General features: G+C 41.3%; 1 protein-coding gene across 4 annotated transcripts in view; it reads left to right on the forward strand.

Annotated features, from left to right (window-relative positions):
* The window catches only part of LARS1 (leucyl-tRNA synthetase 1), a 51,771-nt gene extending 30,328 nt beyond the window's left edge, over positions 1-21,443 (forward strand). For 2 of the 4 annotated variants that reach the window (XM_005310449.4, XM_065554971.1), the window contains exons 20-32: positions 1,016-1,228; positions 1,967-2,024; positions 3,516-3,579; positions 4,281-4,464; positions 4,723-4,813; positions 5,662-5,802; positions 7,945-8,085; positions 8,185-8,295; positions 9,730-9,840; positions 12,911-13,015; positions 13,918-14,013; positions 15,468-15,600; positions 21,070-21,443. In XM_005310449.4, the coding sequence (XP_005310506.2) occupies positions 1,016-1,228; positions 1,967-2,024; positions 3,516-3,579; positions 4,281-4,464; positions 4,723-4,813; positions 5,662-5,802; positions 7,945-8,085; positions 8,185-8,295; positions 9,730-9,840; positions 12,911-13,015; positions 13,918-14,013; positions 15,468-15,600; positions 21,070-21,275 (1,654 nt within the window). In that variant the 3' untranslated portion in view covers positions 21,276-21,443. The remainder of the gene's footprint in view (positions 1-1,015; positions 1,229-1,966; positions 2,025-3,515; positions 3,580-4,280; positions 4,465-4,722; positions 4,814-5,661; positions 5,803-7,944; positions 8,086-8,184; positions 8,296-9,729; positions 9,841-12,910; positions 13,016-13,917; positions 14,014-15,467; positions 15,601-21,069) is intronic. The other 2 variants (XM_042850858.2, XM_065554972.1) reach the window with 1 other exon arrangement.
* Positions 21,444-23,922: the final 2,479 nt, after the last annotated feature.

Raw genomic sequence — 23,922 nt, forward strand, 5'->3', positions numbered from 1 at the left:
CTTTCATAATCAGAAAATGTTAATTGTGTGGGGATTCTGTCTCTTGGCCTGTGTTGGAAGAGTCTGGGAGTGCTTGCTATGGGGACGAAATACTCACTCTCTGAAATGGGAGGTTGCCTTGTGTTGTTGAACAAGTAATTCCCTCACTCTTCTCTTCCTGCCCTCTCTGTGACAGTTAAGGGGAAGGGCGTGAAGGAGATTTAATCTTGTCCTCCACCAGAAAGATGGTAGCATGACTTGTGAATGACCCATGGCATAGAGGCTTGGGGAGGACTTAAATTCTGGTTCTGGGTTTTCAGGATAGTATTTAGGACACAAAGGATGCCCAGACAGGAATGGGGAAGAGATATAAAATCAAGTTTCCAGGGCATTAAAGTGTTTGTATCCCCCTCACTTTTCAGGAGTCAAAGGACACTGTCAAATAGAGAGGGGTATGGCTGAGACAGGACATCCTGAGTTCTGAGCCTTGCTCTGACATCAACTCAGTTGTCTGTGTCCAAGGGCAGGTCCTCTCTAGGTACATCTGCACTGTAAAAAAAAAAACCCAAAAAACAAACAAAAAAAAGCCTCTCCACAGCACTGAGTCTCAGAGCCTGAGTCAGATGACCCTCCCCTCGTCAGGTGTCAGAGATTAAGCTCCAGTCTGAGCAGGAATGTCTATGCTGCTATTTTCAGTCCCATAGTATGAACCTGAGTCAGCTGACCTGGACTCCGACGCTTGCTGTTGCAGTGGGGTGTTTTTTTGTTTTTTTTTTTAAAGTGTAGATGTACCCTCTGTGTCTCACTTTCATCACCTGTAAAATAGCAATAAGAGTAACTAGCTCATAGGGACTGTTGTGAGAATTCATTAGTTATTGTTTGTAGATCACTTTGAATTAGTAAAGGGCTAATTTTTGAATTATGTAGTGATAGGCCTCAGAATCAGATTTTGTTAAAAACATCCTGATTTTTGAAGAAAAACTAACCGTGTGTGTGTGTGTGTCTTCTTTATTAAGACGTTAATATTTCTACGCAGGGCGCATCAGATGTCCAAAGAAGTCTGGGATTACATATTCTTCAGGACTGCTCCATTTCCCAAGACACAGATTCCAAAGCAAAAGTTAGACAAACTCAAGGAGGAGTTTGAATTTTGGTATCCTGTGGATCTAAGAGTCTCTGGCAAGGATCTTGTCCCAAACCATCTATCATATTATCTCTACAACCACGTAGCCATGTGGCCAGATCAAAGGTAAGTTTGGAAGCAATGTCAAGCAAGCGTGGAGATAAAACTACGAACGCTCCAGCCTTGGTATCTCCATCAATGGCTCTTGACAGAATGTTCTGTATTTGGGACTGGGTAATAGCATGTGTGTTTATTAGTGGGCTGCTTTGCAAGTATGCGTATATACCATCAAGACCAGTGGTTCCCATATTGTGGTATGTGAGCTTAATGTTCCATCCATTCACTTCTCAACAATTCCTTAAGAAAGTGATATGTGAACCAATAAAGTTTGGGAGCTGCTGATCAAGATCATAGCAGGAATGGGGCAAATTTCCTCTCTCAAGCATCCTTAGAGCTCATAAGCTTCTTCTATCAGCAAAGGTGTGTGAAACAACTGGCTTTATCCATTGCTACTGGTCCCTAATTTCATTGGCACTAAATTTAAAATAAAAATGTAATTGAAGAGAGGAGAATGTGTGGGGGTAAGTGGAGTATAGTGTTTTTTTTTTTTTTTTTTTTTAAAGCTCTGTAGTGCATGTTTTGAATTGTAGTAGCAATAAGGCTTAGCACATGTACTGTAGCTCTGTTGTCTTCAAAGTGACAACATTAATCCTCAAGATCCCCAGTAGGTGCCTTTTTTGAAGGTTCCACTTAAAAACATGCCCATTCCTAACTGAAATCACTAGACTTTTGTTCTTTATTGAAGAAAAAATGTAATTGCTTTTTAAAATAAAAATACTCCATATTTTGTGTCTTCAAATGCAGAGACAAATGGCCTGTAGCTGTGAGAGCAAATGGACATCTCCTCCTGAATTCTGAGAAGGTACAGCAGTTTTTCATCTGTGATATTCTTGTGATGGTCAAGACAGCTAGAAACTCCTGGGCCCCCTTCAAAAATATCTTCCAGCAGATCAATCAGGGCAGCATTTAGCATGCTGATTACTTCCTTCCTTTAAATGCCTCAGTTACCCATCTTCCAAAGCAGGAGCCTGCCTTTCTTCCATTCCATCTGTCTAGGTTTTCTACTATAGTGTCTGACCACTGAATGGTTCTGCATAGATCAGGGGTAGGCAACCTATGGCATGTGTGCCAAAGGCGGCACGCATCCTGATTTTCAGTGGCACTCACACTGCCCGGGTCCTGGCCACTTGTCGGGGGGGCTCTGCATTTTAGTTTAATTTTTAAATGAAGCTTCTTAAACATTTTAAAAACCTCATTTACTTTACATACAACAAGAGTTTAGTTATATATTATAGACCTATAGAAAGAGACCTTCTAAAAACGTTAAAATGTATGACTGGCACGCGAAACCTTAAATTAGAGTGAATAATGAAGACTCAGCACACCACTTCTGAAAGGTTGCTGACCCCTGGCATAGATCATCAGCGTACCTGATCCGATAATGCTTTGTAAGTTTACCTGAGGTATCTGCTTAATTCTCCCAGAGTTTCAGGGTTACCTGCCTTTATGGGACTGTTTCTTATGTCAGAATCTTAATTACAGTACTTTAAAGGTGCATTTCATTTTGAAGTGAAAATGGGGGGAAAAGGGGAAAGTTCATGCAGACAAAATTTGCTTTACTGAGTGTGTTTTGTCAAAGTGAATTAAATGTGCTTTAGCCTCAGGGTATAATTGTCAAAAATGCCTAAATGACATAGGGAATGCCTACACTTCTGTCAGAATTGTGACTGCAGCACATGTAGAAATACTTGAGCTAACTTTGGTCTAGCAAACTTGATTAACAATAGCAGTACAGGCCGTATCAAGGACTGTCCATCTCCACCCAGGTCCCTAGGTATGTACTCAGGTGGCTAGCCTGTGCTGCTGCCCTGGCTTCGCTGCTGCCCTGGCTTCATTGCTGCTGTTCGAGCTAGCTAGATTAAAGATAGTTCAGCATGTCTATATGTGCTTCAGGCACATCTGTTTGCAGTGTAGACTGAGGCTGAGCCTACACTACAGAACCTATGAGGGTGTAGCCCCCCAGTGTAGATGCAGCATATGCTGATAGATGGAGGAGTCCTGCCAGTGTAGAAACACCACCTGTGCAAACAATGGTAGTTATGTTGACAGAAGCCCATTATGGAAAACAGGAGACTGAATCAGGGACTGAGTTTGGGTGTCTTGCATGGTAATGCAGAGAGCTAAGTCCTGAGCAAGCCACAGGAATCTCTCTCATCTATCTTGGTTGTCAATGATGCACAATCCTACCCTCTTAGGTGGGGACAGCTTGTTTAATTTGCATCTTTCCCCCTTTGTTTATCACACTGAGCAGCATGAACATGTCAGCATTTCTCTTGTCTGTCTTCTCTTTCAGATGTCTAAGTCTACAGGCAACTTCCTCACACTGAGCCAAGCTGTTGACAAGTTTTCTGCAGATGGTAAGTGCCCGTTAACTTGCATTTGTTTTAGTGATGCTAAATTTTTGGGTGTGTCGTGCCATCTTCCAAGGAGTAATGGGTTATTTGCAGCTTTGATATTTGAATTGCAAAAAGTACAATGGTTATTGGCTGCTCTTGTCTGTGAATAGTCACTGAGCTCTTGTATCTGTAGGAATGCAGAGTACATGTTAATCCTGGCATTAGTTATCAGGGACTCTGGGTCCGTAGGAAGGATCTTTTTTTCCCATCAACTGCAAGGTTCTTTGGCACCTCCTTTCGGCATCCTTTCCTGTCGCACGTCCCCTGCTGAGGCCCAGGGCCCAGATAGTGAATGAGAAAAGTGCAGAATTGTGCTGCTGTGCTAGACTCTCATTATTTTGCTCCCTCATACCCCTCTCTTTTTGGACATGTCCCCACCCAAGATCATTGCTGCCTCTTGGGACACAATGGTTTTTGTCCCCCTCACTCCTGTAACAAGGCGGTACGCTGCCCTCCTCACTCCAATCAACCAGATCCCTTTTGAGGCACTGCTTTCACTCACATTGATCACATGCAACACACGCTTGTCCTTCATAGGTGAGTGTTCTGTCTGCATTTTGCTGGCCCTCTGCATAAAAGACCAGTTAGGATTCAGGCAACCGCATTTACTAGTTGGCTGTGGAGCCAGACATGTTAGTTAATTCTGTCTCTCATTCCTCTAGGCATGCGTCTGGCACTGGCTGATGCTGGCGACACAGTTGAGGATGCCAACTTCGTGGAAGCCATGGCAGATGCTGGTATTCTCCGTCTCTACACCTGGGTGGAGTGGGTGAAGGAAATGATTGCAAATAGGGACAGTTTAAGAAGTGGGCCTCCCAGCACCTTCAATGACAGAGTCTTTGCCAGGTACCTCTCAGAATAAATAGCTTTGTAGTTTTTAGCTTCTTATTGTGAGTCTAATTTTCACATTTGTTTGTTTTATGAAGCGATTTCTACAGAATAATGAATGCTTTAAAACAAACAAATGTCAGACTATTGTGTGATCCTGCCAGATCAGGGTCATTTATAAGGTCTCATTACCATTATCTTTAATTATTATTGCCATTATTATGTAAGTTGGACTGTGTGATGCGAATGTTTTCTCTTCTCTTTTTTTCTTCCTAGCGAAATGAATGCAGGCATAACAAAGACAGATCAAAATTATGAGAAGATGATGTTCAAGGAAGCTCTGAAAACGGGCTTCTTTGAATTTCAGGTAGGAGGCCTACTCTTCAGGGGGCAAGAAACCAAATACTGACATTTGTTACGTCATGTGGCTTTTTCTTTTGATACTGATGTCTCTGATTCCTATTTAATTATACAGTTGAATCAGGGTCCGTATTGTGCTAAGAAACAGGAATAACTAAATTAAGTAAGGATCTGAGGTCAAGGTGGTCTGTTTGTGGCATAGTACTTCTACAGGAAGCAGCTGTGATATTGCAAATAGAGCCCTATGATCTTAGGTGAGCAATATGCAGCAGAAAAAGCACAAATGGTTACAAAGTGTTTCCTTGCTTCAGCTTTTTTTAAACAAGAATAATATACATGAGAAATACAGAAAATACATCAGCAGAACTATTTGGAAATGGAATGTTTTTCAAAATGTTTCATAAGGTGTCAGCATTTCTCTAAAGTGTCTGCAGAACCATCTGATTTCACTTAATAATATCTTGTAGAGACTGCTTTACGTGATTGACTTGTGATAGATCATATTTATTGCCTTTTTTCTTAGTACTTAATGGCATCTTTTATACGGGCCATCCAGAATGATAGCACCTAATATACAATTACAGTTATCTTTGACTTTTATGTCCGTGTCGATAGATGTCTTTTTTTTTTTTTTAAGAGCCATAATAATGTAAAACGACTATGTCCAATTGGCAGAAGTTCGTACTCTTCCATTCCCAGCTGTTTAAGAAAATATAGTTCTTTTAATAATCCATTATCGGATTCTAGGTAGTTTACATTTTAAAGACATGTTAAAGCAAAGAAATTGGCTTTTTAAGAAATGTTTCTCCATGACAGCTGGAATGTTTAATGGTGGCTGTGCTGGCTGTGTTTCAGGCGGCAAAAGATAAGTACCGAGAACTAGCGATAGAAGGAATGCACAGGGACTTGGTCTTCCAGTTTATTGAAGCTCAGACTCTGCTGCTGGCTCCAGTCTGCCCTCATCTCTGCGAACATGTGTGGACACTGTTGGGAAAGGTACTATTATATAACTCAAGAATGCTTCTTTGAGACTCTACTTTTGGCTCAGGTTAGTCACAGTAAGCATGCATGCTTAGTCAGCCCAAAGTCTGGGGCAAGAGAAAAATTAATATGCGTCATGAATAACTGAACTTTGACAGCATCATCAATCTATTTGAGTTGAAGGGACTGCCCCAGTTTTGGTTGTTAGTGTTTAAAATTTTAGGCCTCTATCAATGTATGATATACACCTCTACCTCGATATAACGCTGTCCTCGGGAGCCAAAAAACCTTCTCGCGTTATAGGTGAAACCGCGTTATATTGAACTTGCTTTGATCCGCCGGAGTGCGCAGCCCCGCCGCCCCGGAGCACTGCTTTACCGCGTTATAGCTAAATTTGTGTTATATCAGGTAGCGTTATATCGAGGTAGAGGTGTATATATGAAGTGTATATTTGTGATACTTTTGTTATGTGAACTTAATAGGTGAGAAATTTGATGCTGGAGTGTTCAAGATGTAGCCTGATCTATAGATTATGTATAAGAATTCCCAGTTACACTTTGAGGGTTGACAGGTTATTGTCCCAAGATCAGACCCAGTATTGTTAAAATTACTATATAGTTGTGAAGCCCGATGTACACAGTTGCAACTCAGACTATAGGAACTCTTCTATATTTACAAATAGTTTATTAATACATTTAGCACAGTCACAAACACTTTAACTCAGTAAGGTAGATAGAGATAATACAGAAAGTACAACTGAACATCCATACTTACACCATTCCTTGCAGAACAACCGGAAATCTTAGCCATTATCTTCCTCTTAATCATCACCTTCCTCATCTGCACCAGTGGCCATCATTCTGTCACCTCCCAAGAACTACATCTCTCTCTCTCTCTTCTCCTGCCCACAGCAGGGATGCCACTTTTATAATATGCTACACTGATGCTACCATATCTAATGCATATTCATTAGGGGTTTTTCCCCTCTTCCTTATTTGTATTTCCTCCCCATACTAACGTTGAGGTATCCTTCTTCTATAGGTTAGTATATTAATGCTTTCAACTCATTATCATATATGTCAATTCGTTGCCATGGCACTCTTGTGTTAGAATGTTCTTTCCAAAACCTGGTTGCTAGCTCATGTTTCTGTGGTTGGCTGATGTCATTATGGACAAAATCCCCCCTTACACTCTACTTCTAGTTTCCCAAAACATAGGGGTTACTGTTGGGCCGTTTATCTATGCCAAAGTTCATAGGCCTCGAGCCTCGTGCTAACTGCTGAAGACAATGTCTTACAGAATGCAAGCCTGTAGGTTCCTTGCATTACTACTGAATATAATAAAGGCAAGGCAGTGAATCATGTTTTCGCCCTGCTAGCCCTATGAGCTACAGAGGGGGTGTGTGTGTGTGTGTGTGTGTGTGTGTGTGTGTGTGTGTGTGTGTGTGTGTGTGTGTGTGTGTGTGTGTGTGTGTAAAGTGCCGTATTTGCTATAAAATTAATATTGGTGTGAGAAATGTAATTGTAGTTGATAATCTGTAGATGAAGGCTTTATCCAAAGCCTGTTGAACTCAATAGAAAGACTTGTATTGATTTCAGTGGGTCTTAGATCAGGTTTGTGCTTAATACCTGGATGTCTTCCATATATAGATAGAGGAATTGTGTAAATGCATGTCATACAGCAAGGGAGTATGACAATGTGAACCTTGTATATGCGGCTATGTTTGCAAGGATGTTGTGTTAACATACATAATTTTAATGTAGTCATATGCCTCATTGTTATGAGGTGACCTAAAGTTAACCCAAATAAAAATGTGGAGTTCATTCACTTAGTCATATAGCCAATATCCACCCTTGTGTAGGTAATTTAACAACCACAGAAGTAAATTTCAAGTTTGCATATGAAAAATTATGTAATGGTATAAACATGAGCATGTGTGTGTGGGCATTAATGCACTTTCACAAATGCATGCTAATTAGGAGTATATTTCTGTACTTCACAGCTGAATTATAGGGTTAGTGAGTTGGTGTACTGCGAAATTTAAACTCTTCATGTATCTCCTGACTGCTCAGTTTCCAATTAAAATACAATAGATAGAGAAGTCACCAGAATTTCTTGTCCATTAATCCCAATGCCTGTCATTTTCTTTGTTGACAGCCTGACTCCATCATGAAAGCTTCATGGCCAGTAGCAGGCCCAGTGGATGAAGTATTGATCCGATCTTCTCAATACCTCATGGAAGCAGCCCATGATCTCCGACTGCGTCTCAAGAACTACATGGCACCCCCGAAAGGAAAGGTGAAATACACTAAGTCCCTTCTCCAAAAATGTATGTGAAAGTTAACAGATTCAGGGACTCTTCTGAGATGATACATATTTTCCCTCTTCTTTCTTTAGAAGGGTAGTAAGGAGCTACCCCAGAAGCCATCCCATTGCACCATCTATGTGGCAAAGAACTACCCACTTTGGCAATATACCACCCTATCAGTTCTGCGCAAGCACTACCAGGTAATCTGCTTTTGTTGACACTTGTTGCAGTCCTCATCTGCTCTCTATTTTTCTGTCCATGAAACAAAAGTTAGCTTGGCATTGAGGTATTTGAATGCAAGGAGAAATAGTTTTAACTTGCTTTATTATGCTCTTATAACTCGACAAGGGGATTACAGTGTTCAGGAAAAATGGGTTTTGGTACATGATTGAATCCACAATATGACCTATAACTTTTGACATTTTTAAAATAAAGACTGGCCAGCATTCCATTACTTTTAATCTTTTTCACATGCATAGATTAGTAAAATATTCCCCTCCCCCGCAATAAAGTTTTTGAGGAAATATTGCCTATTGTCAGACTAATTCTGCCTTATTATGCAAGGAGGTTTAGAAGCATCAGTTCTGGTACTTGGTGGGTATGGTATTCAGCAACTTTGCAGGAAATTTGCTGAAATGCAATCAATTCTTCTCTCTTGTAAGTAATACAGTATAAGGAAATCTGGCTTAAAATCAGCAGACCCTGCTTTGCTGAACAGCTAGAACTGATCCTGTAATTGTTATTGTGCATGAACAATTGTTCTACTCAGCCCTGACAAGTCACTATCATAATTGATAGATTGTAAAGTCGTGTTTTTCCACCCTCATCTGTAATACCATGGTTACATTTCACATATGGTTGGAAATGAACAAATGTTGGTATTCTGAGGGTAAACCAAATTGGAGTGAAGTATGGATTTTCTTCACATCAGGGTCCAAGTCTGCCATTAGATGCAGAGGTGCAATGGTCACCGCTGCCAGTGAAAGTTGCAGAGCGAATATTTAATTGTGGAATTTGAACCTTAAAAAAAGAATGACCTAAGATACTGCTGCTTCATGTCTGCTTGAAGGAGAGTCTTATTACACAAGATTAAAACATGTGGCGAAAATCCAGGCATACTTAATGTTATAGGTTTATGCGTGTTGCTTTACATAGTGAACAAAGACATTGGGTAACGTTTTCAAAAGTGCCTAAATCTCATTTTCGAAGTGATTTGACAATGGGACTCAGACTCTGAAGTCACTAAGGTGTTCTGAAAATATCCCTCGTCCCAGTCTCAAATAGCTTAAAATCTATGTGGCTGGGATAGACAGGATGCTTGGAGAAACACCGAGTTAGGAGAGTGAGGGATATACATCATAAGCAAATTGGTCGCCTGGGTGGCATATAGTCATGTTTTTTTTCAAGCTTTTTTTAGGTTTACTTTTTAAAAGTTACTTAAAGGGACTTGGAAGATCGTTCCCCATGGGATTGTGGAGCAGGTGGATTTTGAGGTGTGTGCACTGTAGGTGGAGGGAGGACATTACAGGCATATGAGGAGTGTGAAAGAAGGTGCGGAGGAAAATGGTAAATCCCTGTGGAGTGTGTTGATATTTGCTGTGCAGTCTTTAATGGATTGTTGTTCCATGTTGTAGATCAATGGAGGACAGTTGCCAGATAACAAAGTAATTGCTGGTGAATTGAACACCTTGCCGGAGCTGAAGAAATTTATGAAGAGGGTTATGCCTTTTGTTGCCTTGATTAAGGTAGGTGTCAGAGAACAGGACCAAGATAAGGACAAATTTTCAGTCGGGAATAAGAGAATTATCTGAAATGTAGGCAGTGCTATCGAATGGTTAGAGCATAGGCCTGGGTGTTAGGACTCTCTAGTCTATTCCTGGCTCTGCCTTACTCTGCCATTTTGGGCAGATCATTTAATCCCTCTCTGTTCAATTTCTTATCTGTAAAACAAATGATATATCCCCAAGAAGAAGAAATGGGGCTTTTTGTTGTTGTTAATAAAGCACTTTGAGACTCTTGGACAAAAGGTGCTGTGTAAATGCCTCCAATATGTATTGGCCTAAGTGAACTATGGACTAGTTGACACTCAGTAGCTTGCAACTAGAAAATTTATATGATTTGTGCCACACTGCTTCAAGTGTATCCCTCCTGCATACATCAAATGCATCATCTCTTGTTTGTGTTCTCGGAATGAAAACTGGAACAAGGTGGTGTTATGGGGACATTAAAAATTGTCTTAGCAGAATGCTTAGTATAGTTTAGAAATTTGGCACAAATCTAGAGTTAGTTACTGGGCACTCAGTTTTTAAGAGTGCATCAGGGGATTGCTGATCTGGATTATTAGTAACGGAGTGTTACCAACTCTCACAATTGTATCATGAGTCTCAAGTTACTTAGGAATTTTCTTAAAGCCCCAGCTCCTTGTCATGTAACCAACTCTCACAATTGTATCATGAGTCTCAAGTTACTTAGGAATTTTCTTAAAGCCCCAGCTCCTTGTCATGTAATGTTCATGAGAGTCAGAAAAGTAAGCTTCTATCCCGCATGGTGGCACAGAAAAGCTCGAACACAAGAACTTGGAATGCTCAAAAACCAAAAGATCAATAGAGTCCAACATTTGTTATATTAAAAATCATGAGATTTTTAAAGCCAGTGTCCTGATTTTGGGGGCCTGTCTCATGATTTTGGAAAGCTTGAATGGGGAATGTTGATGGTGAATAGAAGGGGCTAAGGCATGAGCTTGTGAAAATGTTACATTTTTTTCTAAAATAAACTAGAAGATGTGAACTTTTTTTTTTTTTTAAACACATGTAAGCAACGTTATTCACTTAGAGCAGTGAGTTTTATTGCACCATACAAATGCAGGCTCGTTCTTTCCCTGTGCATCCAGCACTAATCTAATTACCCCCTTCTGCTGAAGCACACAATGTTCCGAGAAATAGAATGGGTAAGACCAGCTATAACACTCCCCGCTGACTATTCTCCTGGGCCAGTATCTGCTGCATTAAAACATGCCAGGGGATATGGCATCCTTTTAAGATTAAACTAGTTTAATTCTTCCATCCCATATATAAAACACACCATATGGCTTTTAGGGATTAAGGGGAGAAGATTTTGTTAGGGAATGTTCTGCTTTCTTGATGCTGCAGAACTCCATTGATGTAGATGCTGGAGCTGTTGTCTGTCTTGCTTTGGCTCCAAAAAGTCACAAGGTTCTGCTGTTTAGTGTTTTAACTGTTAAATGTGTCTCCTATACTGAAACAAGCCTATATTTAAAGATCCTATCTGATGCAAGGAGGCTGGCACAAACTAGATGGCTTGCCTTCATCATGAGCTTTAGTCATGCTTACCACTTCACCTCCCTACGCATAAGGCTTATCAGACAGGCTCAGCATGTATGTTTTGAAGCAACAGTAGATAGCAGTTACATAACGAGACCTAGAAACATCCAGCCCAGATTTTTAATTTCCTAGGCCAGTGGTTCTCAACCAGCGGTACACGTACACCGATGTCTTCTGGGGGTACATCAACTCATCTAGATATTTGCCTAGTTTTACAACAGGCTACATAAAAAGCACTAGTGAAGTCAGTACAAACTAAAATTTCATACTGACAATGACTTGTTTATACTGCTCTATATGCTAACTATACACTGAAATGCAAGTACAATATTTATATTCCAATTGATTTATTTGATAATTATATGGCAAAAATTAGAAAGTAAGCAATTTTTTCAGTGGTAGTGTAGAGTGACACTTTTGTATTTTTATGTTTGATTTTGTAAGCAAGTAGTTTTTAAGTGAGGTGAAATTTGGGGGTACGCAAGACAAATCAGAATCCTGAATGGGATACAGTAGTCTGGAAAGGTTGAAAGCCACTGGGCCAACATGCTATGCTCAGAAGTAGATTATTCAGCAACTTCATTGTACAAAAGATATTTCTTATGTTGTTCTTTCCATTAAAGAAAGGTTTTCTAATTTACAAACTGAAGCAAATTACTGATAGTTTTTTAAGATTCTTGGATATTAAAAAAACATGTATAAAAACAAATTCTCAATGAAGCAGAAAGCCACGACCACCTGAAATTTGACCTCATTAGATGTTAAGGGAACAGTGCTCAGTTTGTGAAAGAAAGAGAGGGGCTGGAGCCTTAGCTTTGAAAAGGAAGTTCTGTTTTGTTCTCATTAGAGATTTCATACATAGGAGATGACATGCTGGCCCCTTTTGAAGTCAATGGAAAAAAATCCCATTGATTTCACCGTGGCCCCGATTTCACCCATTGTGTGTATTAAATTAAATGTTGGAATTTTGAGTAACTGTGCTTTAATATACAAAGTACTTTTTTTCTATGAAGAACTTATGTCCAATTTCTGCCTGCCTGTCTCAAACTAGGTCATCAGACTGGACTTCCTACTGTGAAGCAGCAGAAAAATGGCAGCTTACTGAGAGTGTCCTACAGTTTGCACATTTAAAGAGAGAGTGAAATGTTCACTGCTATTTCTATATACTTTTCCAATTCTATGTTAAAACGCATTCTTGCTTTTAAAAGAACATTTAGCTGTACAAATACTGGAGCTGAGGTTCGCTTCCCCTTCCATCAGTGTCAGTATCTCGCTGTAGAAACAGCCATTTCACTGTCAATTATAACTACTGTATTATAGTGCGTGGTGAAATTGTTGCCAGCAAAGAGCTCTAACAGCGAATAGCCTGGTCTACTCAAGACTGATGCAGTTAGAGCGTGTAGCTTCCCAGTTTTCTCTTCATTTACAACCTGGGAGAGTTTTAATCCAAATTTGCCTTCTTTTGACATGACAGGAAAATCTGGAAAAGAAGGGTCCACGTGTTCTTGATCTGGAGCTGGAATTTGATGAACGGGCCGTGCTCCTGGAGAATATAGTCTATTTGACAAATTCCCTGGAGGTTCGTATTCATTTGGGGGCATATTTTATTTGACCTTTATTGGAGTATCTGGAAGCCCAACACTTGCTGAGATTTTAAGCCTATCTAAATTCATTTCTGACTTGGGATGACCATGAATGTTTAATGTTTTTATCAACACTGACACGCACACTAACACAAAAAGCAGAGTTTGCTCTTATTGAGAGATTCTTTTCGTATGTACAGTGATGACCTCAGTGGTAACCCAGCTCTGAAGAGCCAGTTCTCTCTGGAATTGTGTCTGACAGAAAGTCAGTGGGAAAAGGCTCTTCGCCGGTGAACAGTGGAAAACGTCAGACAATATTCTGGCTTACTCAAAAATTACAGATAATCAGCCTCTTCCATGGGCAGAGCCATAGAGGGCTGTTCCAAGGGATGCCAGTGAGCATAGTCAGAATTCTGATGCTGTTATAGCTTTTGATCTTGCCATGGCAACTATATGTCATCTCCTCAATCTCCATGCCAGGGCATTTAGAGCTAGACTATGGTGCATGCTGCTTTTACAGTGCATGCAGATGCCAATTTGGGAAATTGAAGGGGAAAGCCTAGGCGCAGTTACAGAAAATAACTTATTTCAGGATTTCTAATCTCATGATATTTAGATGTAAAGCAATTGAATGCCTCACTTTCTATTCTGTAATCTATGCAGTCGGTGAGCGTAGCTACGTTTTGAATTCAATCCTCTGAGCAAGATCACCATGCTGGCAATAGTATGCTATCAACTTTTAAGTTTGCTGTTCCTGTTGTTCTTCGTTTTGCCTTTTATCAATGGGGATTGCCTTCCTCTGTACTGTAGAAACAAATCTACTTCAGTGGCCTGGTATCTCTCATTAATTCAGAGGGGATGATAGTACTTTTATTTCTTCTTTCCCAATGCACCAAAGCTGGATCATATCGAAGTGAAATTTGCTTCCGAAGCAGACGATAAAATAAAAGAAGATTGCTGTCCTGGAAAACCTTTTTCTGTGTTCAGAATGGAAGTAAGTTCAGAAATCCAGAGGCATTGGAAATACAGGGTACATCATTAACTAATTTAAAAAATAAAATGACTTTCAATTTGAGGATGTGTTCCCATCAAAAAATATATGCGCTGGAGGGCTAGATGGCTCAGGGCACTTTGTGACAGGACATGCTGGTTCATGTTAAGCTAAAATTGGTAAGGACTAAATTGTTGTTATCTTGCTATCCAGGAGCTTGTGATATACGAGTTTGTTCTCAGTCCAGTTCCCAGTGGATATGATTGCACAGCATAAATATCCATCCCCCTACTTGCACCTTGATCGGCGTTTCTGCCGAAAAAAGCCACAGACTGGATGTGTGTGGAGACTAAACTACCTTTTCATGTCTATAAGTGAGCCCTCTGGTTAAGGGCCAAAGCACATTGACAGGGTAATGATGGGGTTTCAAGTTATGTGATCAGTAGAAAAACCTCTCCTGTTGTCGATCCAACACCTTTCACAAGCACTGAATTAACTTAAAGAAGTGATGCTTGTTTTGTTCTTTAGATGTAGAATTTAACATGACTGTGATTGTGTCTTAAGTTGACTTTCAGTAGAACCTCTCTAACTTACACTAACTGGGAGACTCATCACAGATGACTGAATTTGGAGGAAACTTCCCCTCCCTCCTCCCCTCCCCCCCACTCACTCACTCGCACACAAGTGCACAAGAATAACGCTTGCTAGAGAGGGGTGGATAATCTTGTGGCTAAAGCACAGGGTCAAGTCTTGGGAGTACAGAGCCCTGGGTTCTATTCCTGGCTCTGTCATGAAAATCCTGTGTGGGCTTGGGCAAGTCTTGCTTCACCTCTCTCTGTCTGAAAAATGGAGCTATTACTCACCCTATCTATTGAGGGTATTGCAAAGCTCAGGGTCTAAAAAGGAATTTGAGCTCCCACATGGAAAGTGCTATTGTTGATTTGATGCATCCCAAAATGTGCTGTGATTTTGATTATGATAACTGCAATAATGTACTACTGTTTTGCATTGCATTTTGTGAAAACTTAACAAAGGCCTGTAAATTGAGACCTCATTACACCTCTCTGTAGTGAAATCTTTGAGAGGTAGAGTGAATAATAAGGCATGGAGCTCAGTGAAGTTCACCGTAATGCTACCTTGTACCAATCCTTCAGCTAGTTATAATAATTTAATATGGCTATCTGGATATCTTAAAAGCAAAACACTTGAGTGTATTTAAAGAAACAATAAGCATTGTTATACATATGCTGTAGCTTATTTTTTTAGGTCTGTGATGGTGCTTGCCTCCATCCACTGGTATTAAGTATTTCTGAATAAAAGGTTTTCTTGTCCATCTAGAATGCAGTTGGATGCCAGACATTTCTCTTTGTTCCCTTGCTGGTTGCATGCTTCCAGTGCAATTCTACCCACAAAAAGCATGATTTAAAAAAAAATTGTTTATTCTTAATTTCTTACAGCCCAGCATATCTCTATTTTTGGTGAACCCCCAACCATCTAATGGCCACTTCTCTACAAAAATCGAGGTCAGGCAAGGAGATGGTAGAGATGCAATAATCAGGCGTTTAATGAAGGTGGACAGAGGAATCAAAGGTAAACGTTGGTTTGGAAGTACAGATATCACATTTCAACCAGGCAGTCTCTGAACAATTGTGCAGTTTCTCGAATTCCCAGGAGACATTGGGAAACAGGAGGCAGCTTGGCAGGTCTTCATTATCAACAGGAATCTCTTTCTGAAATTTGGCCTGTTTTAATAATTGCTTAGTAAGAAGCCAAGAGGAGATTAAAGATAATCTAGGCATGGCGCAATATCTCAACGAATATTTTGCATCGGTGTTTAATGAGGCCAATGAAGGTATTAGGGATACTAGCACCGTGACAGAGGGGCAAACAGAATGAGGGATTACCGTTTCCGAGGTAGAAACAAAACTCGAACGCCTTGATGGGGCTAAGTCGGGAGGACCGGACGATCTTCATCCGAGAATATTGAAGGAATTGGCGCGGGAAATAGCAGGACCATTAGCGATAATATTTAATGAATCTGTAAACTCGGGGGTGGTTCCATTAGACTGGAGAATAGCTAATGTGGTTCCTATTTTCAAGAAAGGGAAGAAAAGTGATCCGGGTAACTACAGGCCTGTTAGTTTAACATCTGTAGTGTGCAAGGTGCTGGAGAAAATTCTGAAAGAGAAAGTAGTTGAGGACCTCGAGGTTAATAGCAAGTGCGATAAATTACAACATGGTTTTACGAAGGGCAGATTGTGCCAAACGAATCTGGTCTCCTTCTTCGAGAAAGTAACGGACTTATTAGATAAGGGAAATGCGGTGGACCTAATATACCTGGATTTCAGTAAAACGTTTGATACTGTACCCCATGAGGAATTATTGGTTAAACTGGAAAAGATGGGGATCCATATGAAAATTCAGAGGTGGATAAGGAATTGGTTAATGGGGAGAATGCAGCGGGTGGTATTGAAGGGTGAACTGTCAAGTTGGAGGGAGGTTACCAGTGGAGTTCCTCAGGGATCGGTTTTGGGACCCATTTTATTTAATCTATTTATAACTGACCTCGGAACCGATTGCAGGAGTGGACTGATAAAGTTTGCGGATGATACGAAGGTGGGAGGCGTTGCCAATTCGGAGGAGGATAGGGATATTCTGCAGGGAGACTTGAATGAGCTTGTGAATTGGAGTATCAGCAATAGGATGAAATTTAATAGTGAAAAGTGTAAGGTGATGCATTTAGGGATGACTAACAACAATTTTAGCTACAAGCTGGGGACGCATTGGTTAGAAGTAACGGAAGAGGAGAAGGACCTAGGGGTTCTTGTAGACCGCAGGATGACTATGAGTCGACAATGTGACGCGGCGGTGAAAAAAGCCAATGCGGTCTTGGGATGCATTAGGCGAGGTATATCTAGTAGGGATAAGGAGGTGCTGCTTCCGTTGTATAAGGCGCTGGTGAGACCTCATTTGGAGTACTGTGTGCAGTTCTGGTCTCCCATGTTTAAAAAAGATGAACTTAAATTGGAACGGGTGCAGAGAAGGGCCACTAGGATGATCAGAGGAATGGAAAACCTGTCGTATGAAAGGAGACTGGAGGAGCTCGGGTTGTTTAGTCTGACAAAACGAAGGTTGAGGGGGGATATGATTGCTCTCTTTAAATATATCAGAGGGATAAATACAAGGGAGGGAGAGGAATTATTTCAGCTTAGTACTAATGTGGACACGAGAACGAATGGATATAAACTGGCCGTGGGGAAGTTCAGGCTTGAAATTAGACGAAGGTTTCTGACCGTCAGAGGGGTGAAATATTGGAACGGCCTTCCGAGGGAAACGGTGGGGGCGAGGGACCTGTCTGGTTTTAAGATTAAGTTAGACAAGTTTATGGAGGGAATGGTTTAATGGTAAAACATATTAGCTGAGGAATACCAAGCAATGGTAGGTAAACAGTATAATGGCTAACAAGGGTCAGGCTGGAGACTCTTGCCTACATGCTCAGGGTCTTACTGATCGCCATATTTGGGATCGGGAAGGAATTTTCCTCCAGGGTAGATTGGCTGAGGCCCTGGAGGTTTTTCGCCTTCCTCCGCAGCATGGGGCAGGGATCTCTAGCAGGAGGGTTCTCTGCCAATTGAAGTCACTAAGACACAGGATTTGGGGACTTCATCAGCAGAGTCAAGGAAAGGGTAGGGACGGTTTTGTGGCCTGCAGCATGCAGGGAGTCAGACCAGATGATCATAATGGTCCCTTCTGACCTTAAAGTCTATGAGTCTATAAGAGCTCTGTGCTCAGTGAATGTGAATACGGGATAAAGCATGGTGCACACTCCTTTTGAGGTGTAAAATTACAGAAGCTGAGGCATTATTGAGAAGCAAGTGAGTGTGCCTCTGATATGAACCCTTAATATGCACTGTCTTCCCTCCTTGGGGTACGTCCAGACTACCTGCCGGTTTGGTGGGTAGCTATCGATCTATCGCGTCTTGTCTAGACGTGATAGATCGATCCTCGAACGCGCTCCCGTCGACTCCGGAACTCCACCACTCCACCAGGGCGAGCGGCGGTAGCGGAGTCGACGGGGGAGCCGCAGCCGTTGATCCCGTGCCGTGAGGACGGGAGGTAAGTCGAAATAAGATATGTCGACTTCAGCTTCGCTATTCCCGTAGCTGAAGTTGCGTATCTTACATCGCCCCCCCCTCCCCCCCGTGTAGACCAGCCCTTGGTTAGTCCTTTATTATCCACCAAAAGAGCCACTTACTCTCTCTCTCAGTGATTTGCACAGTGGATGTGTTCTTGTGCCAGGGATTCCCAAAGGGGGGTTTAATGGTCCAATAGTCTGCTATATGGAGCTTCTTCCAGGAGGGTGAGGGCCTCTTAGGTTAGAGCCCTCTGAAGAGAATTGCCGGATTGCAATTTATTTTCTGTTTAGACATTTAAAATGAATTCATTGCGGAGAAGGTGCCAGATGGACATTTCAAAGCTTTTCTTTATCCTGCAAAGCTTCTCTACACCCCATATCCTTACCAATACCCAATCTACAGATATAATCTGTAGGGGGGGGAGCTCTTTGTCACAGTACATCTCCTCCTTAAGCCACTCTTTTAAGACAGTTGACATGAAGGCCAAACAGTGCCAACTACAATAGCATGATTTATAATGTGAACACTTGTCCTCTAAGAACCTAGACAGAAGCCGTTAGTTCATTTCAAATAGGGACCACTGAAAAATTGCCCCAGTGGTCTATCAGTCACTATTGACCTCTGCTAAATTGGAACCAGTGACCTAAATGTGAAAGGCTCAGTATTCCATTACGAGTCCCCTGAGCCATCCATTCCCTCCCATTTCTTAATACACTGAATGCCTTGTTTTAAATTTCAGACTCTCTAGTGTTAAAAGAAATAGGGGCTAAGTACCAGCAGAAGCTTTCTGAAAGCACTTAAAGTTCATTGGCAGTAATGAGCTGCAGTGTGAAGGCATTAAGACAAATGCGTTTTGTCACCCAGGAGCCAGAGTCTGCAGGTAAACTGCTATAAATTCTGTTCCACCCCCCTTAGAACAGCTGAAGAGGTAGCTGTGTCACATAAACATCAAAAGGTTATATGCAGGTGCTGCAACCTCCTGTAGCAGCTCAAGGTGGTTTTCAACAATGAAAAATTGGGTCATGGTAAAGTTAATGTGTGTTAAACAAAACCAAAAAACCCATGGACTCTATGCAAATATGAATGTGCCCATCTCGAATTCCCATTGTGCTATGCTTGTGTGGTTTCCTATTTAGAGAAATTATCTCCAAAGTAACCTCCACAAACTTTCTCTTGGAGACTTCCAAGGTTGCTGCTGATACTCATGTGAGTCAGTGTCTGTTCTTGCTTCTTTGCTTTCCAGACATTATAGCCTTGTGTCCTGTTGTTTGACTCCTGCCTTATGTTGCAATATAGCATCCCCCCATTGTAAGTGCCAGAGGGGCCGCATGCATAAATAAAATGGAGGAAAGGAAACCCTGTGTTCTCCTGCCGACTCTGCCATTGACTTACTGTATGGTCCTGAGCAAATTCCTTGGCACATTTGAGGTACAGAGAGGCTAGCTGTACAATGGGGATAATAGCTGTTTCTCACTGGTGCTGTAAGGGTTGATTTGATTAATATTTTTATAGTGCCTTAACAATGAAAGTGCTTTGTAAGTAGCATAATTTCAGAGGTCATGTGGGCACCATTTTTTTAGCGGTTACATTATCCTTTTCATTTTCAGCTAAAACAAGTATTTTTCTCCAGCTTACATTAATAAATTGATTTGTTTAGCAGTTCCTAGTTTCTCCTTAATCACTTGCTAAAGAATGCCTTACTGGAGAATACTGTGGCCATCAAACACATTGTTGGAAAAATGTTACATTTCAGGCTAGTATGTTGAAGGGTAACAGTTTTCTTAAAGGGACAGCAGCTTTTCTTTGCCTGGAGACTTCGCTAATTCCAGAGCCAGACAAGGAAACCTCAAGCAGTGCAGACTGGCAACCAGATATGAAATGAAAACTGGACTTGGTCTACAAGCTTGTAACACCAAGGCTGCTTTTGTTTCCATGTGATTTAACAGCTTTCATTTGTAGTAATGCTTATCTCAAGAACAAAGAGACAATTTTATAGTGATGCATAGGGAAACAGTACTTCAAAAAAAAAAAATGCTCCAAGGAAGGAGTACATGGTAATGTGCATGGCAAAGCACAAACAGAAAGGACTGTCATACACACCGTTAACTAGAGCAGTGGTTCTTAAAGCCGGTCCGCCGCTTGTTCAGGGAAAGCCCCTGGAGGGCCGGGCCAGTTTGTTTACCTGCCACGTACGCAGGTTTGGCCGAGGGCCGTGCTGGCCGCCCTTCCTGCAGCCCCCATTGGCCTGGAGCGGCAAACCGCGGCCAGTGGGAGCCGCGATCAGCTGAACCTGTGAACACAGCAGGTAAACAAACTGGCCCAGCCCTCCTGGGCTTTCCCTGAACAAGCAGCTGCCCTAGTTTGAGAACCACTGAACTAGAGTTCTGCAGACTAGCAGTTTGAAATGAATGAAAACAATAGAGAGAATAAATCAATGACTCTTCCAGATCTTTGTTGCTTCTAGGAGATATCACTGTTAAGCAAGTACCTGAGGAGTTTCTATCTGATGAAGGCTAATGGTGAGAGAGAGCTTTATTCGACAATTAGTTTCTGGGCTTGTTAGTAAAGCTCTTGAGATGTGAATTTGTTGTTTGTGGTCTGTAATAGCTGCTGAAAAAGCAGCTAGTGTCATTCAGTGCTGAGCTTTAGGAATTGGGACTCCTAGGTTCTGTTCCCAATTCTGCTAGCAACTTGCTTTGTGACCAAATTGTATACCTCTGTGCCCATTGGTAAAATGGTCAGAATACATATCGCATATGGCTTGAGGCTTAATTGGTGTTTATAAAGTGTTGTGCGTTTCTTTGAAGAAAGGTGCCTTAGAAGGGCCCATTATTAATTAAAGACCTCCATTCTGGTTAGTTTGGGTGAAACCCAAACCTGGGTATAGACTCCTGTGACCTGAGAATTGTTAATTCTTTTGTAGAGCTCTCTAAAGTAAAACTAATGCGATTTGATGATCCTGTGCTGGGCCCCCGTCGTGTTCCTGTGCTTGGAAAAGAAGATGCAGAGAAAACGCCCATTTTAGAGCAAGCTGTCTTCCACCTTGACCTGGCTGAGAAACGGGTTCGCATAACCGAGAACGGGCTGACAGCGGATATCGGCGACACAATTGTCTATTTAATTCATTAATTTGTGGACTACACCAGCTTGATTCAGGGTTAATATGATATTTTAAAAGTCCAGAATGGCTTTGAAAACATCTGTAATGGACCAAGATAACTGTCATTTCTTAAAAGAAATGTGTTGCACGTCCCCAAAATCTTTTAAACATGGGTATAATAAACATTTTCTTCCTTCCCCTTGGCTCTTCTTGAAAGAAATAATTTCCCCAAATGCTGAGACAGCAAATTCACCTTTTTCAAGAGCTTCTTAGCTTTTTGGTATTAGACAAAGCTTTACGTGGTATTATTCTTGTCAGCTAGATACTGATTTCTGTACCTAGAAGGTGATCAGCTCTCTCATGGATAGATTGATAAAAATAATAGAAAGCGGAAAAATTGCATTTACTTACATTGTCTGATGACTCTTTCAAAGATTGTGGTCAGGCTTTAAGCATAATGCAATGGATTTTTATATAGACCTGTAGCTCAGAAGGAATTGCGTAGTGAGGACCCCTCAATGAAAGCATACATGGAAGTTTCCTCATTGAATATAAAATATAATAGGCAAGCATTGATACTAAGAATTGAGATGTACCTCAAGCAAGGTGCTGTTAGTTGAGGCCTTCCACTTTACTCTGTTCTTAAAATTGTTTGTAGAACTGTTTTTAAGTGGAGAGATGAAGTGTCCTTTTCCTAAACAGTTTCAGTTTGAACTATCCTGGCTTTTGGTATTCCAGGACTACCAAATTGTTTTTAAAAAATGAGCTGTTCTAACATAAGGCACCAACAGTACTATAAAGTATGTTCAGCTCATCTAGAGAGAAACGTCTATATTTGACTTGAGGATCAACACACACTGCTTCAGAAATCTTACACATACAAAATTTGCCTATGCAGATTTATATTTAAATAAAGGTCACTGGTGGCAGGCAGAACTGGGATAGTTTGTTCTGTACAATCAGTCTTTGACTGAGTTTCACAACTTCTGATACTGCACTTCGCTTAGCATGTTACCAAGGGAAGATCAAATTTATAATGGGGGTGAAAATAAAGGGAATAGTGTATTAGTCTAAGGGCAGGTCTTCACTACCCGCCGGATTGGCGGGTAGTGATCGATCTATCAGGGATTGATTTATCACATCTAGTGTAGACGCGATAAATTGATCCCTGATCGCTGTGCCGTCGACTTCGGAACTCCACCACTGCCGAGAGGCGGAAGCAGAGTCAACAGGGGAGCGGCGGCAGTCGACCCCGCACTGTGAGGACGTGAGGTAAGTCGATCTAAGATACGTCGACTTCAGCTATGCTATTCTCGTAGCTGATGTTGTGTATCTTAGATCGATTTCCCCCCCCCCCAGTGTAGACCAAGGCTAAGAACTCTCATTATGATTGTAAATATTGCCATGTCGTTTTCCTCGTCTCCCGTTTCATTGTCCCATCTTATGATGTGTATTTTTAATGTACATGATGTGCCCTCTCACCAAGGCAGTGTGCATATACAAATGAAATTAGACCTACATTATTTGCCTCTATAGAGAGAACTAAAGCAAAATACCAATAAACCTCCACCAATATAAACAAACATTCCTTTGCCACTAATCCTTCCACAGCCTCACCAAGAAATGTTTGAGAAATAGGCCTTGTCTTGATCCCTAAAGATCCACCCTCACACCAGTGGGGGAAAATAAGTTCCATAGCCGAGGGCCACCCACTGAGCATGCCTGGCCCGCAGGGATTGTTAGCTTGAAGTCAGCTACCACTGCAGAATTTGAGGAAGAGGCTCTACTTCAGCTACACCCGGCAAAGCCTTGAATTGAACCCAGTAGCCAATACCGTTGTTTTAGAACGGGTGCCATTTGTTCTCTCCATCTATCACCAGCTGATATAGCAGCAGAGAGTAACTAATGATCTCAGCTATCATAGATGAACTCTATAGCTCCCCTCTTTACAAGTCAGCAGGGGGGAGTGAGTCCAACGTGTAAGGTCACTGGCAAAGATCCTCTAGAACCTCAGTCAGCGAGACTGTCCCAGTCTCTGTTAATCTTATCCTGGAAAATCCCTCATGGTATGAAGATCAGATGGTTTCCAAGTGGGAGGTAGCCATGGTCAACTGCTTAGAACTAGAGCTGTGCAAATCATTGAGTGTTTTTTGGGGTTCTCTGGCAATTCTGAAAATTTTTCATTTCAGCTTGATCCAAAATGAAAAGTTTTCGGTGAATTGAAAAGTTGAAGAAAACCTTTGTTTTGGGTCAAAAGAAATCTCTTGTTTGATCCGCAACAAAATGTTTTATTTCAACTTCGAGCATTTTTTTTACTTTAAAAAACCCAACCCATTTTGAATTGAAAAATCAAATTGTTTTTGTTTCAAAGAGGTTTAAACAAGATGTTCTGATTCTCCCTCCCCCCACCAGAATTGTTTAAAGGCTCTTTCGGCCAAATCAATTTGGCACAATCTTCAGGAATTCACGAAAGGTTGACCCAAATTTTTCATTTTTTTGCAACAGAAAATGGCTGAGAAACTTCACTCGGTTGTACTTGGCACCGTTCTTCTTCACATGCTCTGTCATGTCCAGAAGTATGGGCTTTACCGCTGCTGTGCCACAGGTCTTCAAGAACTCACATAGAAAAATCTGAAGTATTTAAAAATAAATAGTAATCCAAGCCATTTCTATTTC

The sequence above is a fragment of the Chrysemys picta genome, chromosome 8 (assembly GCF_011386835.1).
Source record: "Chrysemys picta bellii isolate R12L10 chromosome 8, ASM1138683v2, whole genome shotgun sequence".
In the NCBI taxonomy this organism is placed as follows: Eukaryota; Metazoa; Chordata; order Testudines; family Emydidae; genus Chrysemys; species Chrysemys picta.